General features: G+C 41.1%; 1 protein-coding gene across 2 annotated transcripts in view; it reads left to right on the top strand.

The window, feature by feature from the left end:
* Positions 1 to 16,605, top strand: part of slit1a (slit homolog 1a (Drosophila)) — a 166,955-nt gene that overhangs the window by 21,705 nt on the left and 128,645 nt on the right. For both annotated transcript variants that reach the window (XM_041789473.1, XM_041789472.1), the window contains exons 2-4: positions 4,667 to 4,738; positions 9,414 to 9,485; positions 10,895 to 10,966. In XM_041789473.1, coding sequence (XP_041645407.1) covers positions 4,667 to 4,738; positions 9,414 to 9,485; positions 10,895 to 10,966 — 216 coding nt within the window. The remainder of the gene's footprint in view (positions 1 to 4,666; positions 4,739 to 9,413; positions 9,486 to 10,894; positions 10,967 to 16,605) is intronic.

Genomic DNA, 16,605 nt, shown 5'->3' with positions numbered 1-16,605 from the left:
CCTTTAACACAAGCTGTGAGCTGTCAGGGACTTGGTCCATCCTGAGCCAGTGCAGCCATTCGTTTTATAAAAGCTTAACCAACTGCTTAAAGCTGTCTTTTAACTCATGACTCAGCTGTTTTAAGTTCATGATGATTCCAAGAAGTGGGCTGTGACTTTAAACAAGGTTAGAGAAGCAGCTGTAAATACCATAGCTCGGTACACTTGCTGGCATCTCTGCTAAAGCTGAGTTAGATCAACGACAAATGCACTATTTCTCACAAGTTCTTTGCAATAAAAAAGGCCATAGTTGTTATTTTGCTTGAGCACTTTAATTGTGAACTCCCACAACCAGAAATGTGTTGTCAGAATTAGTTTGTCACACCTCAGCAGGTGAGAAATGAAACTTAATCTATATGTGCATTTAAACAGAAGGTGAATGCCGAGAGACTGATCAAATATAATAATAATCAAAATGTTTTTATTGATTTTTCATTTTTGAACAGCAAACATCCCATTCAAATGAAGACAATAAAACTCACAAAATATATTCCAAATAAAAGTATAAACTGTAGACAAAACAGTAACAAATCAGATCATAGAGATTGATAAAATGTATTATCCTTGGATATGAGTTAAATGTTACATCAAAGGCTTGTTTTAAGGGGAGGAGGAGGGTTTTAACACCTGAATATGCATTTATAAGCAATAGCTCTTTTAATTTGGTAATACTGTGGTATAATACCATCACTACAAAGATGCAAAATCAGCCCTAACCTCTCTGTAGTTGGGCCTCAAAAAGCTTTCCTGCCTTTTTCCCTCTTTTGGGTGGCCTTGTAAGACAGTGTGCAAATAAAAAGTATGCGCATAAAAAAAAGTCTTTCCATTCTGAAGTTGATGTGAATCCCAGCCACTTTCTATCAACCTGAGCGAGACAGCATCCTCACAGATGGGAGTAACTTGGCCATTTTCCCAAGAGACAGAATCCTCCCTTGGGTCAGGAGACATCAGACGGGTCAAACACAAGAAGCTGCAACTCTATATAAGGACCATGTGCTCTCATAATAAAGCCAAGTGTCTACATTTCTCTTTTAATGTGAAGTGCAATGCTCCAGCAACCAATTTGCCTGTGCTCTTTTCAGCTCAGGATAAGAGTAGCTGCAGAAGGTCATGTCTGCATGCACGAACCATAGATCTTTGCAGCAGAGGGATCATTATCACTCGGGCAATTTTCAAGAACCTGATTTTCACCTGGGTAATTTCAAGCACTTCAAAATATTGCTTGGTTTTCTGTTGCAAAATGCCAGTGGGAAAGGTCAGAATATGCCATAAACAGTGTGAATCCTGACTAGTTAAAGCATCATAGGCTTCTGGTGGCATTTCGGTGTAAATGTCACCAGCATTTGGGAGCAGGTGCATGGACAATATGGTGTTAAGGACGGGCACTTTCAGTGGGATAATGCAGCATTGTCTGAAGACATTTCAAGGAACAGTAAATTTAGATCAGTCACCAAAACTTTCAAAACACTTTAGGAAGTTGTTGCGTAACAGCTTTTAACACGCAGAAACTATGGCATGTCACTTATTAATGGGTAAAGGAAGACTTTGTTGCTGGAGGAGAAAAGTGCGGTTTCACTTGTTTATGTGTGAGTCATTCTTCCTCATATTTCCACCCCTCACTTGAACCATCTCTCCTCCCTTTCTCCTCCTCTATCTAATTCCTTTTTCATGTCCTACGGGTGTCTTCAGCAGTGACCACCCTCAAGATAGCTCATTGTGAATCCAGAAGTGTGTGTAGGTGTATGTGTATGTAAGCACCTGTAATGAGTACCGCATGTGTATGAGCCGAGCCTCTGCCTAATGAAGCCCAGGCCATTATTTATTTCCCGTGGCCCTGTCGCTTGGCCTGTCGATGCACCTGTGTACACACACGCACACAACCATCTGTCCGTAATGACCGCTCTCTTCCTTACTGCATAGCGCTACAGTCCCTGGAGTGGTCATTAGACCAGAGAAGGAGAGAATGGCTGAGGGAGAGAGACCAGCGCTTTCGGCTTGGACTTGGAGCCAGTTTTTGTGGTTGTTCTTTTAGGTGGGGGCTTCAGGGGGTCAGGGTAGGGAGTCCCGATAATGCTTTGAAACTGCAGTAGCACAGAAAGATGTCTGCTTTGCCTGCTTCCTTTTCTCTATCATTAGATTACAAAGGGCTATTTTCTCTTTTCTCTGCAGCCAAGGCACCACAGTTGTGAAAGCAGAATTTTAAACCAATATTATATTAGCAGAGGTGGACACAGTTAATCAAAACATTAAACTTTGTTGACTGTTAATCTTTTAATGAAGGTGTCTCTGTTGATAGCTATTTGTCTGTTTATTCTGTTAAGTAACTAGTTTTAATGTTAAGTGCAAGGAACAACCAAAATGTCAGCTTTCTGCGGTGAAAAAAGATTTGAGTTCTTAGGACCACAATGACTTAGAAAGTGTAAAACAACACACATCTGTGTATCTGACAATCCACAAAAAATACTGACAGATTTCAACAAAGTAATGGCAATTAAATTAGAAAATGTAAGCTAAAATAAATGACTGCAAAAATACCCCCCCCCCCCCCCCCCCTCAAGTCAGTATTGACCAGCTGCACCTTTGGTTACAATCACACTTAAATCTGTGTGGATTGGTCTCAGTCAGGCTTGTACATCTGGACATTACAGTTTTACTCTGTTCTTCTTTGAAAAACTGCTCAAGCAGTATGCATGGTATGGACAGCCGTTTTCAAGTCCAGCCACAACTTCTCTATTGGATTGAGGTCTGGGCTTTGACTCGGCCACTCCAGAACATTCACCTTGTTGTCTTTGAACCGTTTCTGCGTTTTCGCCATATATTTCGGGTCATTGTCTTGCTTTTAAATAAATATTCTCCCAAACTGCTCTTACAGGCTGAATTAGATTGTTCTCCAGGATTTTCCTTTATTTTGCTGTACACAAGTCTTCCAGGACCAGCTGCTGAGAAGCAGTCCCACAGCATGATGCTTCCACCACCAAGCTTAGTATAGATGGTGTGTTTGTGGTGTTGTGTAGTGTTGGTGTCCTCCAAACATAGTGCCTTGTCTGATGTCCAAAAAGCCCCATTTTGGACTCAAACCAAAGAACTTTCTTTCACTTGACCATGGAGTCTCCCACATGCTTTTTGTTGAACTCTGGTTGAGATTTAATCTGAGTTTTCTTCAACAGTGGCTTTCTCTTTGCCACTCTCCCATAAATCTTTAACTGGTGAAGAACCAGGGCAACAGTTGTTGTATGCAGAGTCTCTCCCATCTCAGCTGCTGAAGCTTGTAACTCCTTCAGAATAGGTGTCTTGGTGGACTCTCTCACTCGTCTCTTCTTGCTTGGTCGCTCAGTCTGTGAGGACAGCCTGATCAATGCAGATTTACTCATGCGCCATATTCCTTCTGTTTCTTGATAATGGATTTAAGTTAACTTCAGGGGATGTTCAGTGCCTTGGATTTTTTTGTATCTATCCTCTGACTTATACTCTTTAATAATATTTTCTCTGAGTTGCTTGGAGTGTTCTTTTGTCTTAGTGGAGTAATGGTAGCCAGGAATTTGGATAAACCAGAGACTGGACCTTTCAGATCCCAATTCACAATGTTTTTAAAAAAGGTTTTCCTCTGGCAAATATATTTGGAGAATTGAAGCCATACCTATATTTTAGATTTGTACACCAGTTTGCTGAAAAGCATCACAGTGGTGATTTTGTAAAACATTCAAATGCCATGAGGTGAAACAAATCTATAAAAAACAACCATACTTAGTTAAGATGAGGGAAAATATTGCCATGCGATTATTTAACCATGTTGATGACAAACCAAAAAAACACAGCATTTATAGTTAAACAGAAGAAAAGCAGATCAGAGAAAACCACTGACTGAAATTCTTCATTCTCTATCAGATACACAACTCTCTGAAACAATGAGTTTCCTGCCCTTAGATATACTTAACCTGTACGAACCTTACAGTACATCTCTCCTTTTTAACTATTTCGTCTGTGTTGTCTTCAGCAGTGATGGCCGGCTCCCAGCAGGGAGCCTGCTCCCATTATATCCACAGCACTTAGCTTTCTGGCCTCGTGGCCCTTCCCAAATCCCCTTCGCTGGCTCCTGCTAATCCCCACCAATGGTAGAAGGACAGGGCAGAGGCAGACAGAGTGAGGAGAGGGGGGTTGTGGGTGTCGGTAGGAGAGGGCTGGAAAAGAAAGACAAACAGGCAGCTCAAATGTGGCTTCCATTTAAATAGGACTTCCTAATATCTCCCTGTGGAGTTAAACCTGAGCGTGAACTCCCCTTGAACACAGCCTTCCTGATTCTACCCATTAATAAACCCTGTGTTATATTTCACATCTCATCTAAAGCAATTTGCATTTCATAAAACCTGCAGCAATTAAGAACATCCTTGGCATATATTACACCAGTAGAAAGCTTTAGCAAACAGCTCAGGGCGCTGTGTGTGCACTTCATGTGTGCATGTAGTGCACGTATGGCTGTGTGTGTTGCACAGCTCCAGTTTTGACTCAGGTATCAGTAGACTGAGATGCCTCCATGCCTCCGTCTGCTCCTTCAGTCACCAGGCTGAACAGGTTCAGAGGGAGAATAAAGATGAATTATTCATACATGTTTGCGTGTCTGTCTTTGCAGGGAGCTGAATGGGAATAACCTCACACGCATCACCAAGAGTGACTTCGCCGGACTCAAGTACATCCGAGTTCTGTAAGTACTCCCCTTCATGTTCATGTGTTCATGTTTGTATCGAGCCAACATGAGTCCACCAACCCATGCATACCTGAGTGTTAGCTAACCCTACAGCTCACAGGTTGCATTGACTCGCTGCTCAAATTAGCATAAAGCCAGTGAAGTGGAGATGCTTCTGTGGAGAGTCCTACTCCAGAGTACATTAAGCTACTGCAGTTAGTGAAGTAATGGACTTCTCTTTCACTGTTTTCTGTCTGTTATAGTAGCACTTTCTGCCCCTTAGACACACACACAATCACTTGCCCTTTGTACCCACGCATCAACATGTAATGTGTACACAAAGCACCAGTCCTAAACCGCCTCTCCACAGTGTTAACACATTCAGGTGAAGTCATTGACTCCCTCTGTGTGTTGAAATTAAACAGCACTTGTGACTCCAGGTATTAAAGTAACTATAAAAGTGTCTATATGTGTGCACACGCTTATGAGTATAGTTGTTAAAACTCTGCCAGAGGGGAGCTGTGTAGACCTGAACATGTATTAGATGTAACACGAGCTGCATGTAATCCCTACTTCCCTGAAAGCCTGACTTTTTCAAGCGTCCTCCCTGTCTTCCCCATCTTGCGTGTATCTACTCCTCCTTGTCTCCCTGTGCATGCCTCCTCTCCTGCACCGCCTCCTTCCCCCATATGGAGGTTAAATGTCTTCATGTCGGCAGCTTGTCATAAGTAAGTAAGAAAGAAACAACTCCTTGAAAGAGGGAACTGCAGACAAACTTCCCTTACTCTGCTCCCAAACCTCTGATTTCCTCCACAGTCACCACCGTGCTACTCTTAACACACACATGCAAGCACACAGCTCACTCTTGTAATGCCAGCCGACCATACACATGATGCATGATCACAATGATGTAGCTATGTGGAGTGTGTGACCAGGAAATAGTCTGTCTCTGTGTACTGGGGGGCGACCTCAGCAGCATTTAGACTAACAGCGGGTCGACCTCTGATCCCACTGACCCCAGCGCAACCCTCAGAAGGAGCCAAACAGGAACGGAGGTTTATCTTTACAGTCAGCTGCCATCCATCCTGTCAGGCTAGAATCAACACAGCTGATTTAGCTCCAGACGTCTGGAGCTGGGTGCTGGGCTGGTTGAATTTGCATTTCTTGTGTATGAGTGTGTGTTAAGGTTGTTTAAATGGTTGATACCAAAAAGTGGTTCACAGCGGGTTTTCCTCTCTACTTGTATCAAAGACAAGCTGAGCCCCCCATGACCCACCTGGAAAGAAAGCCACAGAAAGAAAGAATACATTGCTGTCGAAAATCATCATCGATGTCAGTCGTTTCATTGATCAAATAAACATGATCCAACATTTGACTGCAAGAACTTGAAGTTTAAATTGATTTATTACATGGAAAAAAGCAAAATAATGATGCAGGAAATTGTAATGTTACACAAAAAAGAACAAAAAATGCACAAGATCATCCTACACTTGATGATTTTGTCTAAGTACACATTTATTTAATCCCATCCCTCCTCCATAACAGTGTTAATTTTGGCAGCTATTTTTAATTTTAGTCTTAGTTTTAGTCTAAAGAAATGCATTTTAGTTTAAGTCTCATTTTAGTCATTTCTATGCTTTTTAGTTTTAGTCAAATTTTCGTCGATGAAAACTCAAAAACATTTTAGTCCAGTTTTAGTCTATAACAAGTCCTCACATTTTATTCTTTACTTTTAGTCTGAGCATTTATTCTCTTTCCTAAATCTGGTACCGAGTCATGGTAGTGTGTTCTCTGCACCCTGCAAAATCTGGAGTCCCTGCTTTCTACAGCTGAGAGGCAGAATGGCTATAGATTACAATTTAGTCTAGTTTTTGTCATCTTGACAAAAACTAAACTTAGTTTTTGTCAGTTTTAGTCATCACAGATCAGAGGTGTCAAAAGTATTCACATTCATTACTCAGGTAGAAGTATAGATACTAGGGTTTAAAAGACTTCTGTAGAAGTTGAAGTATCAACTCAAGCTTTTTACTCAAGTAAAAGTGTAAAAGTACTGGTTTTAAAACTACTTAAAGTATAAAAGTAAAAGTAATGTAGGGGGAAAAAAGGCCATTAAGGACAAAAGCTTAGGCCACACCATAGGGGCCTATAGTGCACTACCCCATCTCCCCCAATTTTTTTTTTCTAAAGGCCATAATGACTATAATGCTATATTAAAATGTTAATGTTGAAAAATTTGGGATGCACCTGTTTTAGCCTCATTTGTGCCCATTAAAAATGAACACATTTTAGTGCAATGCAAATATATTCAAGAACCATATATGTGTACTACCAACCTCCTCGCTGGTGCTTGGTTGGGACATTTCGCTCCAGTTCTCTTGAGTCTCTGCCGGGGACATCTTCGTATCAGGCTGCATACAGTGTTTAACAAATTTATTAGACCACCTGTCATATTTGTCCCAGAGACCATCCAACATCATGAAGTGCTTTAATGCGGACTCTTTCATTTCCAGTGAGCTCTCCACGTTTTACCATTTAGAACAGGAATGAGGAATTTCAAACTGAATTCACCCTATTATACCCGCATTTGAGCCGGCTCACTGGGCTTCTCTGAGAAGTCAGAAATGAATCAAGCATAACATTCAACCACTAAAACTCATTTTTCTGTTCAGGAATGCAAGTAAATAACTATAATTTGACATATTAATCAAGAAATAATAATGTGCTTTACTATTTTTCAGGTATTTTTTGTAAATCAGTAGATTTGAAAATTCATGGATAATAATGATAATTATATTTAGCATTAAAAATATCATTTGGGTTAAAGGGCTTCTACATATTGGTGTATTAGCCATTGCAGAAACATAAAAAAAGATTTTGGTAATTATCAATGCTGTTAATTAGGGCAGCTGTGGCATAAACCTTACTTTGGGTGGTGGTCTTATAAATTTGTTAAGCACTGTATCTGGATGGCACGATTTCTCTGGATAGGTTTTTGGGGTTTTTTTTAACGATGACAAGCCGGAGTGAAAACAAGCTGAAATGAAATAGGAGTAACGAGTCTTTTTTTAAAATGTAAGGAGTAGAAAGTACAGATAATTGCTTGAAAACGTAAGGAGTAGAATTAAAAAGTAGGCTGAAAAATAATTACTCCAGTAAAGTATAGATACCAAAAATTTCTACTTAAGTAAGGTAATGAAGTATTTGTACTTAGTTACTTGACACCTCTGACCAAAAGGGACCATAAAGCATGAGATTGAAGACTAAACTATGGACCTTAATTTATCGCATCATGATAAATGCTGACAACCCTAATCAGTTTCACTTCATTTTTACAAGAATGTGATAAAGTTTAAGCCTGATATGGTGACAAACTTTACTATGAGTGACAAGTAAGATGAAATACTTTGAAATAAGTCTGTTCCCTTTATTTTGAGATAACTGAGGACAATGACTCCAATTCTTGCCAGTGTTCGATTCAAAAAAACTCTCCCAGTCTATTTGTGCAGTTTATATAGTGTGCAGAACTTTTCTTGCTATTTTTGCTCATATAAAACAAGAAACAAGAGGATTAGGAGCTTTCTGTTGATGTGGTTTCAACAGGTATCAATACTGTTTGACTTTCACGGGTATTATAAGTTCAAAATTCTGATTCCAGACAGCCCTAGAGTGTGTATGCATGTGCTGGAAAGCAGAACAAAGGAGCAAACATCATAAGAAAGAAGGAAAAAAGAAATCAAAACAGAGAAGACTGCATGCCCTTTGACTGATCCTACAAAAAAAAAAAAAAAAAAGTTCTCTGAATTCAGAAGTACTCATCGCAGTTTTTTCCAAATCCATCTAAATTCATGAGAAAGAGATCGGAGGTGAATTGCACTTTTCTCTCCATGTTTATGGAGTGCGAGCAATGATTAGCATTTATATTCGATGGGGAAGGAAGCCCAGACTGCTGAGTTGCAGCATGGCGCGGCCTCACAGGAGACATGAGAGGTTGCCTTCAACACAGAACAGTTGTATTTGTAATGAAGGAAGGCTCTTGTTGCTTTTAAAACTGCTGGACACTTTTCTCTCCCTCCTGGCCTTGTGTTATTGTAACACTTCCAAAACCATCCAAGCCCCCTTTCTGAGCGTTAGCTTTGGCAGTATAGGTGAGGAAAGGATGTGTTCCTGCTTGTGTGCATGTTTGTGTGTTTGTTTGTGAATGACTAACAACCTTGATGTGCTGCCTGTAACTTTGATACTGTCCAACCGTGTAAACTCACAGGCTACTTTCCCTTGATTGTGCCAATCATTAAAACATTAGAGCCCACCTCAGTTTCCCCTCTCGCTTTCTCTGACCCCCTTCCCACCTTTCGTCTGGTCTCCACCCAGCCGCTACACCCAGAGGACCACACCAGAGCCCGGACCCACACTTTGTGAGCCACCATAGAAACTTTCCTGGCTGCTATTTCTGCTTCTTTTGCCAAGATTCCTCAGTGTGCCCCCGGTCCACACCACTGCCCTGTGTATGTGAGAGAGGGAGAGGTGTTGAATATATTGCAACCGGCTTGAATATACACGGCGCAAGAAGTCTCGCCACCCAAACCCCCAAAGCCTCCTATACTCTGTTAAAGCCTGAGTGACCGTCCACAGACTCATAAAAATGTCAAAGCCAGACTGTGTCATGTCGTTTCTAAGGCTCTCTTTCTTTCTGCAGGCAGCTGATGGAGAATCAAATCACTGTGATCGAGCGTGGGGCTTTTGATGACATGAAGGAGCTGGAGAGACTGTGAGTACCACCCAGGGGTGTCTGTAGATAGCCTGACAGAAACAACACATCCAACTTCAAATAAAAATCCCACCCTTCCACTGATCTTACTCAGTCCTTGTAATGAGACTAACAGGAGGAACCGATTGTAAATGGTGTACTAAGTATGAGGCACTTCCTTGTCATTCCATTGTGGTCAGGTTGGTGCAAAGAGGGTATAACGTGGGCTGGGAGTATTTTTTTATTAGCTTAGCCAGACAGTAATACCCTCAGTGGGATGTGTGGGCTTAAGAGGCCTCCCCCACCGCAGACCCGGCTCATCTGGACAGCACCAGGACTCCTCGACAGCTTGTAAACCGGCTGGGAAAACACACAGACAAACACAGTCAACCATACCTCAAAACCAGCTCATTAGCAAATCAATAGCGCTACCCACTAGAAAACCTGCACAGCAGATGACTTTCTGGACACACGCCGTCATGCACACACTGTGGTTCATTTATAAAAGGCTTTCCCCTGATCTTAAGCCACATTAACAATTTACATTACCAAACCTCGAGGCCATGCGCGGATCCAAACATTGGCTAGACATATCCATGTGCCAGACCAATGTGGAAATTAGGCGGCTCGTTTCTCTTATGTTTAAAAGCAGCTAACCCACCAGCAGGTACATTTAAGTCAGTGTGAACAGAGATGCAGCAGACCATTAATACCAAATGTACACTAAATCTCCACCTCAGCTGGCTAAGCACTCTTCTCAGTGTATACAGTGAGTGGCTCGGCTCCCGACATCTGTCTGAAGTATCGGCATCAGACCTGCCTTACACATTTGCAGCCATAGCCATCGCTTTCACTCCCATGTGCCTCTGCTGAGCCATTCAGGAGAGAGGAGAGTTGTGGCTCCCAACAGATTAGCCACAGTTGGTTCCTCGTTGTCTTAATTGTTGTATTTGCATAAAGCCTGCAAGTGTTGGACGTTAGTTGTTTGACATGGAGTCTGCTGCCAACCAACCTCTCTTGCAGTGCTCGAATAGACTCATCCTTTTCTCTTTATTTCATTTAAGAACATCTTGTTTTGATATATGGCCCCAGATAAAATGTGTTCATGTTCAGATAACTAGTGAATGTAATTCACTGACTTAAATGGGAATGTTGCTATTCCTGGGAAAGTGAGCAGAGCACCGGGCGCAGCATTGTAATTTAACAGCGCAGAGATAATTTACGGCGCTGTCTTCTGACTAGAAGTTTAATTCCCCTGAACTTTCGGTTGGATATTTATGTGACATTCAGTGCACACTGAAACACAATAGCCTGTGGCTAAGCCGATTCTACGGCAGCAAGCAGAATTATTCACGGCCTACACAAGGGCACACATGCACAGACACACAAACACAAAGTCACTGGTTGATCGTATGTTTTCCCTGCCGCAGGCGGCTGAACCGTAATCAACTGCAGCAGCTTCCTGAGTTGCTGTTTCAGAAGAACCCTGGCCTGTCTCGACTGTAAGTACATTATTTCTATTGTGCACTCACTTTGTCTTCTCACATGCACTCTCTCTTTGTCTTTTCCTCTAAATGTAAGCCAACAATGTTGCTGAGGAATCCTGTGCGCCACAACAGTACAGTGTGGTTTCAATATGTCTGACGAATGTTGGCTCAGCTTTGGTTGGCTGTTAAAAAACAATTAGGCTTCCACTGCACTTGCTGGATTGCCATCAGGTCTCATTAACACCGTCTTATTAGGTTAAGTTTGTGAAGTGTTGCCTGTGATCGTACCGTCTGTGAGACAACTTCAGCTGCACAAGTGAAAATCGAAGTTCTTTGCACATAATTCGGTCTTCATGCCAAGTCATCTGCTGTTCCTCTGTCTGTGAGAGAATCCAGTGGTGACAGGGAGTTGGTGTGACACTGGGACTTGAAATAAGAAACACTGAACTAGACTTTGAACTCTGTTCAAGGTGAAATGATGTCTGTGTTACTTAATGAGGTCTTTTTATGTCACAGGAGAAGTCTGCACAGTGGAATCGTATATCTCGATGTATGAATTAAATGTGTCATCATGGTTTTCACTGGGTTTCCACTTGTTAAGGCCAATCTTACACCCACACATCCTGACACTCATGAGCCCCATGCAGCGAGACAATCCCGCAGTAACGCTAAACTTTTATTCCCATCTGCAACAAGGCTCAATGTTTTTTTACTCTCTCTGAGATAATCAGAGTCCCTGTTGCTCGCTGATCCTTTCAGCTTCCATTATTCCAGTTCAGATTACCTAAAGCATCTGGGAATAATGAAACAGTGGGACATGGAAAAATCATTTCCCTCCCTTCAATCCAAACTGTGGTGCTACTAACCCACGATCCCAACCTCAGAACTCCATCTGTTTATCTTGCGTTTGATGTTCAACACCATCTTGAATCTATCTGTCACTTCCCTGCAACTATCTCCTCATGTCACCTTTTATTACCAACCTTTAGAGCTCCAGGGGAAAAGTCTCATCCTTCTGGGAAGGCAAAGCCAGGCTTCTTGTGGGTTCCTAACACTGAGCAGCGCTGAGTTGTCTGTCGAGCTGGAGCAGACACAGAGCAGACCGAGGCCTTCCCCCGACCAGCGGATGGCCTTGAACAAGCATGATTAGTCCATCTGGAGCTGCGGGGGCTTTGCCAACAGCCAGAGGATTGTGCTAACACAGCTCCCCCTGTTTCATCCAATCTAACTTCACGCTCATTATTCTAAACCCAGCGTTGGCTTTTCTGCCACGTTCTGGGGAATGAGACTTTGTTTAACGTTGCTTAATCGATTCGCTATGTGCCTGTGTATACACTCATTTGTTCTTTATCCTTGGCTGGATTAAAGAGAGCCATAATGGACCTTGAAGCTTTTCAGGTGTGGAAGTGTTGTACATTTTATAGCTGTAAAAACAAATGTAGAATCCAGCATGGTGGAAGAGAAAATAGTACTATTTTTATGGTGATTGTGTTTGATTGACATCTAGTGCTTGTTAAGGCTGAGCAGCCTGGGATCAGAAACAGCAGTAGAAGACAAAGGTTTTTCCTAATGTGTTTCTTAACTCCTGTGTCTGGGTGGGTTCTGGTTCCAGTCTGATGTGGTTAGGTTACAGCCCTGTCTCGCTCCCGCAGCAGCTTTTAATGGACTTAAAAGGTTCTCAGCTCCCAGGGGGCGACTTTCTCTGTTATTTCATGCCTGCGTTTGTGTGTATGTGTCCGTCAGAAATGACAGAAAGAGTCTGTGGTTGTATATCTGTATTTGTGTGCATGTTTTTACACTTGCTCTAAGTGCTCACCGGGCCTTGTTAGGGTCCGTCTTTATGATCCCAACAAGAAAGGTTAATGTGAAAGCCCGCTGCCCTCAGGTGCAGCACTAACCCAGATGTTTTCTGTTCTTGGACGCAGGATTAATTGCCACTCTTTCCCTCTTTCTCTGTGCATTTTACACTCTTCCTCTACCCCCCTCTTTTTCTTCCCTTTTGCTTACTCTGGAGTGAAGGTTTGGGGAAAGGCTTGTATAACAAAGTGGCTATTTGTCTTTGGATCCCTGCTGAGAGGACAAACAGAAAGACGAACGTTGGGGATAGAGGAAGGAGGGCTCGCAGACGAGATTGCAGCTCTCATTAAAACTTTTTGAGGAAAAGCTCGCTGGGTTAATAAAAGACTGTCTGTTAAATGAGCAGAGGATGGTTGTTTGCGTGGAGTTTTAAACACTTGACCCCCATGCAGTCGTTAAGCTAACGGGGTAATGAGTTTCACTACAAAGACAGGATGAAGAATTAATGCAAGATTTTGGAAAATGGCACTATTGTTTCTGCTTGCTTGCTTAAATCTTCTCATAGAGAAAAGAATGAGTTCTTTTTAAAATGACTCTAGGGCTTTGCCATTATTCTGCAAAAGTTTGAACTTATAGGAAGTTTTAAACAATTGTCTCCCTTGCAGTCATTAAGCTGAAGGGTTAATGAGTTTTAATACAAAGGCATGGTGCATATGTAGAGCAACATTTAGAAATAAAGATGCATTTTCTCCTCTTTGGGTTTAACTTATATCTAATGCTAGAAAAAAGTGCAAAGGAGATTTAGATACCAATTTAGAGATTTGCAATAAGTCTGCTGATGTTTGCACCTCATGGGAAATTTTGAACATTAGACTCTCTTACAGTCAGAAAGGTTATGACTTAAACTCCGAAAGAAAGATGGAGAAGTCATGAAGGATTTTCAAAATGGCGTAATTGTGTGGGTTCTTGTAAAATCTGCTGGATTAGTAATGCAGCGCTCTGAAATTGAATTACATTTGATTAAAATATATCTGGGTTCAACTTCAACTGGGAGGAAAAACTGTATCCAGTTTTAACATTATCATGCAGTAGTCTTACAGAAGTTTGAACCTTGTGGGAATTTTCTAAAACTTTTTAAGACTCCCTTTTTTCCTTGAAGTTGAAGGGCTAATGGGTTTCAGTGCAAAAACAATGCAATATTAATAAAATAAAACTGCATTTATTCTCTATTACTTCAGCTTAAGTGTAGCTAGGGCTAGGAAAAAATGGACTTCATATTTTAAGATTACTTTAGAGAGTTGGAACAACTGTGAATAACCTTGAAGTGAGTCTCATAAAAAAGGCAAGATGGAAAAATAATGCAAATTTTGAAAAATAGCATTTATGTATGGTTAAAGCATTAATCTAATGAATTAAAGGGATGAAAATTATTATTTAACATTAACGGGCTTAATGAAATGTGCTCCAGATAATGCTACTCAGCTTAGTTGTTGTATTTTTTTCAGCTAAATATAATAACAACAAAGAAAATGGTCATTTGTGCTTGGATTTCAAAATAATCTGATATAAATAAAATTTGTGGGCTTAAGCATAAAAGGTATTTATCAGTGGAGGAAAAAATGAAGCCCTTGTTGTTACAGATGGTACAGTTTAACAAGTGACCGTCTTTACTGGTAAATTTTCAGCTGAAAATGCGAGTGGTTATAGTTAAAACACTATTTTCTGTTGTGTCTAATTTTTCTTTGAAGATATGAGTTTAATGAAAAACTAAAAGTGTCTCTTTTAGTTTTTGATATCCGTTTGCACCCCTGACGCATTTGATATAAAGTCACCAGTTAACACGGTCATTCGTTAAAATGTTACACTGGTCTTTGACACAAAGCAGACGATGGATTGCGGTGTTGTTTTTTGTCCATGCTGGTCAGCAGTTGTTGGCTGATATTCAGGTCAGGCTTTTTCTTAATCCACAGGGAGTCTTTAAACTTTACTTTCGGAAAAACAGAACCGGTGGAGTGTATCAAGACTCCACAGACTACGCGGTAGTACCAAGCGGCAACCTCCGGTTTTTACACTAGAAATAAACGGGTTTACAGCCTGGTTAAAAAAAAAAAACAAACGTGTCTCGTTAGCTAGTGTCTTATTGTGCTCTCACTGTACATGGGGTTTTTGTACCACAATAATTTGGATTATATTTAGGATAAACCTCACTTCACAGTGATTGGCCTGTCTCATTTGATTGACAGGTAGCTTGGCAGGCAGAGGCTCTGTTTCTGTCAACTGGAATGCTAGCTAGCTAGCTGACAGGATGTCAGGCTTGGTGGGCGGGCCGTTAGGTTGATCCAAAGTTTGGTTGAGACCGCGACTTCAATATGGAAGCCTCTGCGAATTGGCTTCAAGAGCCGTTTGAGTCTGCCTATTGTAAGCAGATGACTGACGTCACACGGGGTTTGTCCAATTCTTTCTACAGTCTATGGGCAGTACGTAATTATGTCAGGCACAGCATTGTTAACCTTACCAACACTGCTAATGCTAACATCTCTCAAGCCACACACCTCCTGCAATATTTCTGATGGAAACAGCACACGGAGGAAAATACGTGTAGGGAGAGGGGTCTGGCTGCAGACCATACGTCTCTGACAGCCGCTCTCACATCTGAGACGGCATATATCTTAGAGTGGAATTGCACGCTAGAGCTTTTGATAAAATCAGATGAAACATTAGGGTTAGTGTAAAGGTTAAGGTAACGGTGTAGGATACCAAAGTTGAAAACCTGACCTGCAAACCCAATTGCAAAACCTTTAATACAAGGCTTGCCCTCCATGAAAACACTCTATGCAGCCAGCGTAGCATACACAGCTCTATTAGCTGTGTAAGCTAGTAACAGCATAGCTAATGTAGCTTAAACTAAGCTCTCAAAGCAGCGTCTTAGCTATGTTCTCTTTGGCAATGCTAGCTTTAGTTCAGTGATCAAGGTAAAGCTAACTTTGTTACACATAGCATAGCTACGTTAGCTTTTGATAAATCTGACGAAGTTAAAGTGAGTCACTGGTCGTGTGACTAAATCTAATACATAATGTAGTTCCCAATTAGACCTCTTGCCCTTTTCTCTGTTTTATTAAGGAAATGTTGCTTAATCTGTAATGTTTGCAATGTGTTTATTTCATTGATGTGACTGCCAGTGTTTTATTCATAAAGATGAATTCAAAAGAAATATCTAAAACTGTAAAATTATTGTACCATCCAATGACAGCACTTCCATTCTGAAATTGACCCAGTCTCAGATGAACAGTCTGTGAGAGTGGCTGTCAGAGATTTATGGTCTGCAGCAAGACTTTCTTTGGAAAAAACTGATTCTGGGAAATTCCAATTCTGTTCTGTATCGTAGAAATGAGTAAATGCAATTCTGACATGAATTAATTTTTTCCAGCACCTCTAATGTTCACACATCCTCTTGATTTTTTCTTCATTTTTTGTTAAAGCATCATCAAACAGCAGACATGGATACAACTTCCTCTACCTGTTTAAATAATGTGAGGCAAATATCAGACTGTAAATTGATATTGAGTACAGTATGCCAATGAGTACTTAGGGCATAGGGAAGTCATGCAGGATTCAGAGACATATGGAGAAAACATGGATGATTAGGAAAAATGTGCATTTTTGTCTGAGTTTTGTTAAAATCTAGGGATTGAAAAAGGAAAGAGTTTAAGTTTACAGATTTAAGATGTTATTGGCAATAATTCTGGGCAAGGTTTGAACAGTAAGGCGAGTTTAGAACACTTGATTCCTCGTGGTCATTGAGCTAATAGGCTGATGTAATGCAATATGTTGAGAAATGCATTTTTTCACTCAAGAGC

This window comes from Cheilinus undulatus, linkage group 6 (assembly GCF_018320785.1).
Source record: "Cheilinus undulatus linkage group 6, ASM1832078v1, whole genome shotgun sequence".
NCBI classification, from domain to species: domain Eukaryota; kingdom Metazoa; phylum Chordata; class Actinopteri; order Labriformes; family Labridae; genus Cheilinus; species Cheilinus undulatus.
This window is presented reverse-complemented; position numbering and strand designations above follow the sequence as displayed.